Here is a 12,532-nt window from a genome sequence, read left to right as displayed (position 1 = left end):
TTGTTAGAGCAACCCCTCATACTGAGCATGCGTGTAGCGATGACAGTGGAGAGGAAAAACTCAACTTTAACAGGAAGAAACCTCCAGCAGAACCGGGCTCACTACGAGCCACAGCCGACAGATCTGATTTTAGTTTGGTAACGTTAAATTCTCTTGTGTATTTAAATCCGATTTGATTTTTTTCATCATAAAACTCATCAAAACTAAGAGCTTTCAGTTTTTTGAAACTTAAGCACATTAAAAACAATGTGCTTTGATTCAGCTTTAAAATTATTTAAATGTTATGCTTTGATGAAGAAACCATCAGAGCAGGATAAAGTTAAGCCTTTGATTGTTTTTTTTTTTTTTTTGCTTGGTTGAAAAGCACATCTTTATTGTCAACATGTTTTCTGCTTTACATCTACGCATTGAAGTAAAACAAAGTTTACATTAGTCAGCTTATATGTGTCAAAGTGTTGCATTGGAAAACCCTGGTCGGTGCATCTCTTGGTTTTCCAAAAAAGCCATGGATACTTTAATAGCATCTGTCATTGGCTTATCAATAAATACACAGCAGGATGGAGCAGAGGGTAATTTAATGTGTTAGTATGCCATACCAAATGGGAATGTGTTGGCCCTATCAGTACCGTCTAATTTAGTGCTGCCAAGTGTATTCCAGGTATTCCTGATATGTGTTGTGCATAATTTGGATTCCAACATTGCAGCAAACAGGCAATCGTTGTAAAGGTCAGCGCTCCTTTTTTTTCCCCCCCCGCCATCCTGAAGCGGTTCCCCTCAGTCAGCGTTCATCACAGACACAGAAACAGACCTGAAACAGTCAGCCGAACCCTTCAGCAGCTTTATTAAAGGCCTGTGAGGATGTCAGGACTGCTGATTTACTCCCAACATCCCAGCGGCCCAAGCATACTGTTGGCCATAAACGGGAGGAATTTTTAAGAGCTGCTAAAGTGGTTATTAACCTGTTACTGTATTATAGTGGAATGATATCTCATTAAAGGAAGCAAAGAGAGGCAAAAAAGTGCCTTGCACAAGCCCTTTTTCTTTTGAATATCCCACTTCCAGCCAATTAAACATGAAAACCCAATGAGCTCAGGTGAGACTGCTAACTACCCAATTATGGGTTTGTCTTCTTATTCTCATCGTTGATCCTAATATTCAGTTGGGCCATGACGAGGATTATTTTGGAGCGTGCCAGATGCTCCGCTTTCTGTTCTTTAGCTTTTATCTGTTTGGTCTCAGGCCAGCATCAGGTTTATTTCTCCCCTCTTCTTATCTTTCTTTAGAATAATTCAGGATTGATAATTGGTGCCTGTCACATCCCCCATGGTCGGCCCTCCTGCATCAGGTGCTACGGGTGGCTGTGTCATCTCACTGCCTGAGCGCCTCGGTGGAAGTTGCACCACAGTTCAAAGGGATCGCTCTGATATCATCGTCAGTCACTCTCACATACGGGAAAACGCCGCCCAAACAGAAAACTCATCCAATCAGGGCCCGCCCTTTTTTATTACATTTATGCAGAAAAGGTCGGCACACTAATAACATATCTAGCTTTGAAACGAAACTGTTCGATTGTATCTTTTTCTTCTGCTTTCGGATCACAGGGACTCTGCAGCCCTTTGAGTTCAAGCCCTCCTAATACGTGTGTGTGTTTAGTCCTTTGTGAGAGCCTGTGTGTGTGTGTGGAGGATCTCCAACAGAAGGAGATTTTCTTTCAGTTTGAGTTTTTGTTCTCCATTCACTAAACACTCGTCTCCTAACACCTGCATGACCACCATAATTGTCCTGCAGAAAAGCTTCCCATGAGCTCTGTTGTCATAGTTTCCGGAGGGGGTGAGGTGGAGGCTAAGTGACCCTCATCCAAACAGCGAGCCTCTGTTGCTCAAACACATCCAGGTTTACTCAGATGACCTCTTTCAGGTGTGTCAGTCTGACTCTTTTCTTCGCCTCTGCCTGAGTCACAGCGCATGGATCCATGAGTAATAAACACGGCTCATCGATTTCTAAATCCCCTCCTTGGCTATCCGTTGTATAAACCACGTTTTCTCTGGCTCTCTCTCTCTGGCTCTCTCTGTGTTTTGCTTGTCACCTGGTACAACACTAACACCTGGCAACGTGGTGGGTGTGAGGCGGACAGCTGTGGTCAGCTTGAAATAAACGAGAGCCCCTACCCCGAGAGATTGATGGCCCTCCGACGAGCGAGACACGGCACCTCGTCCAGGAATGTGCCATTTATAAACGGAACGGAATGGGGCGAATAGCCTGGCTCTGACCCAGGCGTACTCTCCATCCTGTTCGAAGGCTGACATTTGAATTCCTCCTGTCGGGAGAGTTCGACCGATGGAGAGGAGATAATTTAATAGATTATTTAGATTTTTTTTTAAATTATTTTAAACAAATGTATGATAAATGTGGCTAACCATATTCTATTGATTTTGTAGGGTTTTATGTAGTTCATACTTGTAATTGTTTTTCTCCCCAATTTTCTGTTTATTCTAATTTACTCCACTTCAGTGTCTGATCTGTTTATATTGTAAGGAACAACAGGGTTTCCCTGATAAAACCTGCTACCTGGTGGTAGTGGCACTAAGGCGGTCCACAGTGTTTTTGTGACAAAAATATTTAAAAGGTTACAAAAATTCAAAGGTAGAGGAGCAGGCACCATGACCAGGAAATAATGCCGTGTGAGGCCAACGGGCAGGGTCAGGGACGACCCCGTTGGTGCGGACCCCCAGTTCAATGCGTCAACTATAAGCCTAGCTCAATCTGTCTTTACTGTCACTGTTACTGCCGTGTAAAAAACTATTTCAGATGAACGACACTCAGCCTGGTGGCCCGCCAAGCTTTGATAATACACTAGTCGTAAAATGAACAAGACAAAAAAAAAATCCATTGTAGTTTCTGACCACATTCCTTTGTTTTGTTCTCCCTCCCCATCGTTCTGCTCATCTCCTCTTTAGTCGCAGTACACGAACCTGGGGCTCCTGAACAGCATGGAGCAGAACAACGGTTCGACCTCCACCAGCCCCTACAACAACGAGCACGCTCCGAACAGCGTGACCGCCCCGTCGCCCTACGCCCAGCCCAGCTCCACCTTCGACGCCCTGTCCCCGTCACCGGCCATCCCCTCCAACACAGACTATGCCGGACCACACACCTTCGACGTGTCCTTCCAGCAGTCCAGCACGGCCAAGTCTGCCACCTGGACGGTAAGAGTCCCATCCGTCTCTTGTTTTTGTTTTCACTGTGGAGACCTGGCTCTATTCTTCTGAAGGTTTCTGCTTGCATCACCAAGGTTTGATAAAGTTACAGTTTGAAAACAACACAAATTTTCCATCATAATCATCAGTAGGCCTGTATCGATAACATATTCTGCTGGACGATAAATCGTCCCAGTAATTATTGCAATAAATGATAATGTTGTTTTGAGACCATTTTCAAGTAATATATTGTCACCTTTCTAAAGTTCATTTTTTTCGTCAAAAGTGTATTTGTGCATAAATCATCATTTCGCAATAAATTACTTGATAATGACGTAATAATGTAAGTTCACCTACTCAATGATAATAAATGTTTAATTTGTACAAAACGCTTTACACTGGAAGTGGAAGACATTTTAAAAATCCAAAATAAAACTCAATTAAAAAAAAGTGATTTTTAAAAGCGGTATTAAAGCCCAAACACAACCGAAACCATAAATAAAATCAGTTCAGTTTGAGGCAAATCCAGGTAAGTTACTGATAACTGCAGTAACCAAATTCTAACATTTTAGCTTTTTTCACTCTTTACCTTTCTTAAAATCTTCTTTAACAACTGTATTTCTTAACACATCGATCAGTTTTGTAAGCTTTCAGTATCAGATGCAAAGGGAACCAAAGCTTTAATGTTTTAGCTGTCATCATATGAAGCAGTTTTTCAGGTTAGAGGTTAAAGGAACTCTCTTTTTACGTTTGAACTCCTTATCTGACTCCCCATGCTCTAGGCAGATTCAGGTGTACGTTAAAAGTCCTGAATTGCACAATTACATTTGGCAAGGAAGGAATGTCACTTTAGATGTATGGCTTCAAATCACGTCTGGACCTCAGGCACTTCTAGTTAACTCGCTGACAGGAAGGGAGGGGGGAAGCATCACTCACCACAGACACCGTCACCACCCAAGACATTTACAGCCCTGTCCTCAAAAGTAAAACTTTCAGGTTAAAATCAATTAACTTCAAAGGAAAATGAGCTTTTCTCCAATTTTTTATGCTATTTATTTTTAGTTCAAGTTGGCAGACTTTTCTTTTTTTTTAAGTCTTGGAGCTCTTCCAGAAGTTTTTGTTTGTCTTTTTTTGCTTCTCGCCTTATCGCTCAAACAGAGCAGTGAGACCTAACTCGAGGAATGAATCATTGTTGTGTCTACATATACAAGATATTTGAACTAAGACGTTTCTTTACCAGGAGCCTTTTGAAATGACCTGAGTGATAGTCGTGGTTATAAAAAATAGGATTTAGGACTTGAGAGCCGAAGCGTCTTTTTGTAGATTTTCAGCCAAAAACTGATTTCAGAAAATCAGTTTGTCCTAAACTACTTCTCTCTACAGAGAAAGGAGAGAAAATATGTTTTGTGTCAAACTCTGAACTAAAAGCCCTAAAGATACAGTTTAAATTGCAGTTTGCTCTCATGTGTTGACACTCCTCTGGTGGGTTTGGGGGGATCTTTTATGCTTGAGTGAGTCTCAGTTCAGAGACTACGGTGTTCTTGTGCAATCTTGAGAAGTTTCCATTTTTTGTTCCTTATTCTTGTATCAAACATTTTTTAAAAAACCTGAATTTCTGAAACATTTAAGTTCTTTTCCAGTTTGTATCTAGATGTTGTCCTTTGTCTTTGATCTGCTTCACCGTTCAGCGTTTACCTTTTCTATTGTGGCTTCTGATTCATCAATGAGACTCGCTGGTGTTTCGGTTTCTAAACCATCTTAGAATTGAATCACAGATTCAAACTCTTATTTAAAGAATCTGTGTTAAATATTTTGTCCACATAAAAAACCTTTACTCATATTTCCTGACTGCTGGTTATTTCCATTTTCTGTAGTTTTTCTGAACCAGGCAAACATTTTTATCTGTTTGCTCAAAATATTTAAAAAAAGGGACAAGGGTTTTTGTCCCTTTTTATTTTCCACATTGCAGTTGTGCGTACTACTTTCCTTGTCTTGTTTAAGAGTGAAACATACTGATATAAATCTTAAGTAAATAAATATTAAGGATACTTTTTTCAACACCAATACAGATATCTGAGGTTTAGTATTGGCAGATACAGAGAAAAGCAGACATAAATGTACTGAATTACAAATTTATTTCATAACTTTGCACCAGCACAGCACATTTAAATAAACCAAGTGCTTCACTAGCTTGGTCAAACAGAAACAACACAACTTTAATTTGTTCGGTGTGTGCAGCTCAGAGTATATCAGCCAATGTAAAATAATAAGGAAGCTAAAACTGAATATGTTGACTACCTTTATCAAACATGTAAAAATAAGCTGCAACAAACCTTCTTTCAAATGATTCAGAATGTGCAATTAGGAATCCTAAATATAATGTAAAATAAATAATATAGTATGACGTTGCTCAGAGCACAAAGCATAGAATTAGACTGAATAGATCTGTCCTTATGGATTGGGTGTATTATCACTGATACTCAATCTAGAATGTTATTTCTATACCTGGACCCATACAGATATTAACATCAGATCTGTCCAGAAAGTTGCAGGTCGGTCCATCGTTGTTCCTTCCTCTTTCCATTTGGACTGTTAAACTAGTTTATACCGATGTACTAATGTGAATCAGTTTATTTCTTTTAGTGATTTTTTTGTGTAGCTATGCAAATAATCATATTAATGCTTAAATCTCATGTGTATTCTAATTTAATTGTATATTGTGCTATGAAGACTTCATATTACATCCTGTTTCCATTCATTGTGGTTCTGATCCCAACGAAAACATCTGAACCAAGTCATTAGGACTAAACTAAAATAACAGGTGACCTCCTGCTGGTAGATACGAAGTACTGACATCATTGAACCAATCGTCTTAAAACACACTATTGGTAGATTATGAAGCATTACTTTAACTCACAGGCTGAGACTGTGAGCATGAATGTTCTGTATTAAAGAGTTTAAACATAAAAACCTAGAGAAAGATTGAATTATTATTGTTGACATAGTGGCCTCAGTTGACCCTAAAGTTGAGCAAAGTTCACCTGTGTTGACAAAAGTCGTAAACTAGCAGAATCGTTGCTCCAGGTGCGGTGATGCCCCATGCAGCGAGATGTCACCATGTGACAGGGAAGCCACACAACCAGCTGCTCCTGCTCCGGTTGTGTGTGTGTGACAGGTCTGAGGGACAGCTGTTGCATCGGCGCTCCACCTGTTTGCTTGTTTACGCGCCTCTCCGTTCAGACAGCCTGACTGGCTGGTGCACCGATGCTCCCTAGCGGACACCTGTAAAGATCGTGGCTTGGGGCGATGTATCGGGATAGGACAGTGCCATTGAGAGTCAGGATGTGAAATCCTCTGCGGTTGCATCACGGACCTTCTGAGACACATCTGGATGATTACATAACGAGTCCTAAATCATCAGTAGTGATTTTCAAACCTCAGCTCCTTCTGAGCCGATTTCAACCTATTCTGCCTCCCGTATAAACCCCAGGGAGTGCTCTCCTTACTCACCCGCCACGCCAACTGTGGGAGTGCAGCAGTCACCTAATTCCCACACCGCCTCACTCATCCCTCTCATTTTCACAGCCCCAAAAACAAAAGCGTTTGTCTGAAGTAGAACCATGAGGTGGTTCGCAATAGGCACGCCCCAGAAGCCTGCTTTACTACACATCCCATCACTGACTTCACGCGGGGAAACAGCCAGAGTCCCAGAGTCACAACACATGATGATGCAAGACCGGTTGGGTCGGTCTGAATGTTGTTACACTCCAACAAACACCTTGACCTAGTACTTACTGATTTGCATATGAATATTGTTTAAAAGTTCTTGTTTTTTATACACAAAAACCGTCAGTACTCTTAAAGCATTTCTTGCATCAAGTTTGGTTGAGTCATTGGGATTGTACCAAAGACAACGTAACTTAAAATGGACTCAAAAATTCAAAAACGAAAGCTGCAAAAACTTTGTTGCGTAACTGTGCACATCCTTAAAGAGAATACCTTGTTGAAGCCTTTCTTCATCTTGCAACAAAGTTGTTTATATTTGCCTTCTTTTAACTATAGTCACAGTTTACATTTAAGCAAATGTTTACAACAATCTCCTTATACAAATGTATCAGTCAGGAGTTGGTCCCAAAACCTTGTTGCAGAATGTAGTTCAGTAAGGCGTGCTTCGGCACAAAAACACTGAGCATCACCAAAAGATCTCCACACCCACAGTGAAGCACGATGGTGGCACCAGCATGCGCTGGGCTTTGTGTTTTTTATTTAACCTCCATTTAAACAAGTCAATTAATTGAGAACTAATTCACAGCAGAAGATGGAAAAATGTCAACAGAGAGAGAAAAAATGAACGAATAACAAAAATACAACCATATTCATACTGACTAAATGTACCATAACACACATAAGTCAACGGTTTTTAATACCAGTTACATTGATCATGAACTCATTTTTACTGAACTGATTAAGGTTGATACTGATACTGTTTGTGTTTGGGTTTTTTTTTGTTTTTTTTTTTTGTAAATTGTTCCAATCATTGTTCTTGCTGCTCTCTGGATGGAACCGGAGTGAATGAAGTTATGGATGGTTCCACACTCCCGTCTGGTTTTGCTCACAACCCTTCAGGTGTCTGCTGGAACGCTGACGACAAATATGGGTTTTTCTAAACAGAAAAACATGCATCCAAATGACCAGCTCAGGGCTTCATGGGAGGTAACCAAAGCGTTTAACTGGAGTGCAGAGCTAAATCTGAGGGAAAATTATCATCACCTGCAGTGAAATTCATGCTCAGTTTTTGCAAGTAGAGTGGACAAGTATTATAAATTTAAGAAAAGCAAATGCTTAAAACAAATAAAGATTCATCAAACATTTAGTTTAGGGGTGTGCACACTTATTCAACCAGGATTTTGCTTTTTTTTTCTCTATTTTTTTCTTTCTAGAAATTTAATTAATTTTTTAGTTGAAAAAATATTTTTAGACGCTATTAAATTTGATATTAGTTTAACACTACAGAGGTGCGGACATGTCATGTTTTTCTTTTTTTTTTCTTATCTTAAACCTGCCAGCTTTCAACCCGAGTCTTAATCCTAATGGGACTGATAACATTCATCAGCCATGACAGCTCTGCTTCACGTAATTATATTTTTTTTTTGTTGGGCTGATTCTTTTTTTTTTTTTTTTTTTTCCTCCTTGGCCTCACATGGAGTCCTTTTTTTTCCAGCCTCGTCCTAAAAGACTAGCAATTACAGCGTTGCTACTCGTCTTAAAGGAGCCTCCCTCGCCTGATCTCAGGAGCTCTGCCTCAAAGCTCTCCTTAATCTAAGCCTGATAGCTCAACGGCTGGACTGACGGACGGATGGCAGAGAGCCACCGAAGATGTCACCGGCGCTGCACAGATCCACTAATGCCCCTTTTTTTCTTCTTTCTTTTCTTTTCTTTCTTTTTTTTTTTTTTTTTTTGAAGACCTGTGGGATCTTCCACGGGACTTAATGGACTGTGTACTGTACTTTTTGATGACTGTTCTTACGGAGACACACCTAATCCCTAACCCACACCTTAACCTCTTCCTGTCTAGGATGAGTGTGACACACGCATACACCCCTACACAACACGTCAACCCTTCCCAGAACGTCTCCCACACGGTTTCCCCCCCGCTGGCAGCCTCCGACCTAATGGGTCAGATTAAAAGCAAAAAGGTCAAACAAATAAGCAGTTTTATCTCCTTTTTTGTGAATTAATGGAGTGTAGCAAATGAGGCGACCATTGTCAGGGCGAAAGATTGGTGGTGTTTGCCGTGTGTATTATCCGCCGCCGTCAGAAAGTGGCCACGGTCCGGGCAATCGGTGGGCCGCCGCGGAGCTCAGGGGGGGATTACAGTAATGGATTGACGGCCTGTAGGTAATACTTGTGTAAATACCGTGTGCCTCTTTCCTGAACCCTGTGCTCTCGCAGAGGGCTCTGTCTTTTTGAGGAGAGTTAAGCTTGATGGCTGCATCTCACATTGCGCCGCAGGAGGAGGACAGGCTATGAATGCTCAAAGAGAAGAGTGTTCCAGCGAAAGGCAGCAAGACGCAGCTTGCCCCTGGAACATCTGCGGGCCCGTCCCACGCCTCACGAAATTGGGCCGAGACTTGTTTGTGTCAACGAGCTTGTCGCGACTCGCCCATCGCACGGAGAGAGACGAGCCCTGAGAGCCGCAGATGGGAAAAAAGGTGGAGGGGGAAAACTTTTTTTTTTTTTTTTTTTCCAAGACAGAGTTGGAAAAGTTTTATGACAGTTTTGGGATCTCTCCATGATCGTCATGGAAAAGCACATTCTTCTACAGCTACAATTACCAGAGTCAATTTTTTGTTTTTTCTTCTTTGGGGCCGGTGCTCCGCAACTTTGTTTAGTTGTTTTTTACTTCCTTTAAAAAAAATCACTTTTTTAGCAAATATTATTAGTGATTTTTTTTATTTATTTTTTTATTTACACATCAAAAACACAAAATGTTAGCTGGACAACTCGAAGAAAAAGAAAAATGGCAATGACAGAAAAAGTCAAGGAATCAGGCAGGGAAACAATTGTTACACTGCAAAAACACAAAATCTAGTTTCTAGTTCAAGTATCTTTGTGCACTTGAAATTAGACAAAACCAACTTACAAGTAACTTTTCAGGAAGATGTGAGTTTATTTTGAGTCAGTAATTCCTTAATATTGATGAAAAAGTGCTAGTTCTCCTGGCAGATTATTTAACTCATAACATGGGAAAAATGTCTTGTAATAATTTAATCTGCCAGTGAAACTGGCACTTTTTCATCAAAACTAAGAATCATTAACATAAAACAAACTCCTACATTTTGCAGAAAAGTTACTAGTGAATTAGTTTTATCTCATTTCAAGTGAACTAAGACGCTTGGACTAGAAACTACCCCAAAATACTCGGTGGCAGTTTGTGTTTTTGTAGTGTAACAATTGTTTACCTGCCAGTTAGTTGCTTAAACCAGATTTTCTTCTTTTTTATATCACCTTTATTTAACCAGGTAAGTTGATTGAGAATAAATTATTTTCAACAGCAACCTGTTTAAAAAACTTTAAAACATCACACATCATAGAATATGCTACTTTACAGTCCCACCAAACAGTTAAGGTACAAAAATAGATTTTGGAAATAATTTTAAGTAATACAAACAGTTTTACCTTTTCTTTTCTCCTAAATTAATACACATTGGTTTTTATGGTTGCTTTATTGCTTATTTTGAACCAAAAAAGAGTGCAGGATGGAGAGAATTGAGCAGGACAGTGATGTGTATTGGATCCTCATACTACGAGTGGCGACAGGGTAGCGTACAGGTTAGCCTCAGGACGCGTGTCATCACATGATCGGTTGGTCAAGATAAGTTCTGCTGACGACCGGCAGACGTTTCTCTCTCTTGAGGGATGGAAACGGGCCTCTAAAACGTCCCAATTTCTCTAAATAAAAAGGCAGTTTCTTCGCTTCTGCTCCTCAAAAAACAGGAAAAGGAGGAAAGAGGGGAAAGGAGAAGGGGGAAAAAGCAGCTCTTTTGGATTATTGTTGATTTAAACAGGTTTGGAAGACGCTCCAGGCATGACATGACATGTCAGGAATGAAGAAGACAAGACCAGAGGCGCCAAACAGTGCTTGTTTAAGGCCTGATGTTTGTCAGGACTTGACTCTTGCATGCGCCCGCAGCGCCTGTCAGGGAGAGAAGAACGCTACAGCTGTGGGCCTGCCTCAACCTGCGCTGCAGAGGAAGTCTCTCTTTCTCTCTTCTTCTTTCCCTCTTTCGTTGTCAGGGGAACTTCAGCAGAATTTAGAAAGTAACGGCACACACACACATATCCCTGCAAACTCTCCTTTTGCAGTTTTTTGCCATTACTAGTTTAGCAGCAGTGCAGTTGCTGCATGCGTTTCTTTTGGTCGCTCCACGTGTTGGATGTCCGGCGGGCCAATCACGTGCGATTCCCACCAACAGTTTTTTCTTCTTTTCTTTCTTTCATTCTTTCTTTTTTCTTTCTTTTCTCTCAAATGATTGTGATTAAGCGGCTCTCTGCATTGTGCGGCCGTGTTGTTCCTCGCCTGTGTAATTCACATTGTGACCAATGAAAGGCCCATAATTACACGTTAACACCTGAGCACCGCGCCCTGTGTGAGCCACTGGATCTCATCAGTCAATTCGCCGTCCTCCACCCTGAACGCTCTCAGCAGCATCTACTGCGCTCTCTGCACAGCAAACACACACACACACGCCTGCACACCAGCAGCAGCACATAGTTGTGCTCTTAAAAGTTTGTAGCTGGAGGGCTGGGATGATTTCCTGCTCTATGTGTGTGTGTGTGTGCTTTGCATATGATGGAGCGTAAACGCTGAGGTTTAAGATCATCTAAACAAACTGCTTCAAACATCTCTGATTGGATCATTGTGCATCACCTCGTGTTGTTTTTGCTCTATAAATCCTTCTCTGTGATCACACCATTAAATGATCATTTTTTTCATTTGTTTTTTTTTCTTTTGGTTTTCACCTCCTAATCCTCGGCTCTCTTTTTCTGTTTCTCCTCGCCTGCGTTTGGCTTCTCCACCTCATTTAACTGATTGACAGAGGCGTACGGGGAGTATCGGGTTAGAGGCGAGGGGACAAGCACCACTATTTATCTTAACTTCTTCTTTTCTTTTTTTTTTTTTTTTTTTTTCTACTTCTTCTTAAGAAGCGGTGGTTTTAGAAAGGCGCTTTGATTTTAAGGAAGAATCAGTTCAGCTGTCGTGTTGACATACGTGTCACAGAGCCTGAACTGTGCTTTGGATTTTAAGTCGCCATTCCTCCACTGCAAAAACACAAAATCTTACCAATTCATTTTGATGTAGTTTAGAGTTCAAATGTCACTTGAAATAAGACAAAATTAACTTCCAAGTGACTTTTTTGCAAGATATAGGAGCTGTTTTTAAGTTACTGATCTCTAAATGTTGATTAAAAAAATCCACTGGCAGATTATTTCATTTATGGAAAAAATCTTCTATATCTTGAAAAAAACGTTACTTGTCAGTTAGTTTTGTCTCATTGCACTAGAAACTAGACTAAGAAATACCCAAGGTTTTGTTTTTTCAGGTCTGTCTTTAACATTTTATTTAAGTAGCATCATATAAGTCTCACCAAACTGTTCTTACAACTTTAACTTTTGCTGTTTGATAAAAAGCTGAGTAGCAGATAAATGTGCAGTAAAGATTAAATGTGGTTATCAACTTAACTTTTAAGAAATATCTGAAAAGTGTGGTGTGCATTTATGAACTCATTCCCGCCTACATTTAAACGTACAGTACTTGCATAAAGTCCAGCGAA

The 12,532-nt window shown here is 40.5% G+C and overlaps 1 protein-coding gene across 4 annotated transcripts in view; it reads left to right on the top strand.

Annotated features, from left to right (window-relative positions):
- tp63 (tumor protein p63) overlaps positions 1-12,532 on the top strand; it is a 41,020-nt gene that overhangs the window by 17,520 nt on the left and 10,968 nt on the right. For all 4 annotated transcript variants that reach the window (XM_028026977.1, XM_028026978.1, XM_028026979.1 and 1 more), the window contains one exon: positions 2,958-3,206. In XM_028026977.1, coding sequence (XP_027882778.1) covers positions 2,958-3,206 — 249 coding nt within the window. The remainder of the gene's footprint in view (positions 1-2,957; positions 3,207-12,532) is intronic.

The sequence above is a fragment of the Xiphophorus couchianus genome, chromosome 9 (assembly GCF_001444195.1).
Source record: "Xiphophorus couchianus chromosome 9, X_couchianus-1.0, whole genome shotgun sequence".
Lineage (NCBI taxonomy): Eukaryota > Metazoa > Chordata > Actinopteri > Cyprinodontiformes > Poeciliidae > Xiphophorus > Xiphophorus couchianus.
Note: the sequence above shows the minus strand (reverse complement) of the source record. Positions and strands in the feature narration are given on the sequence as shown.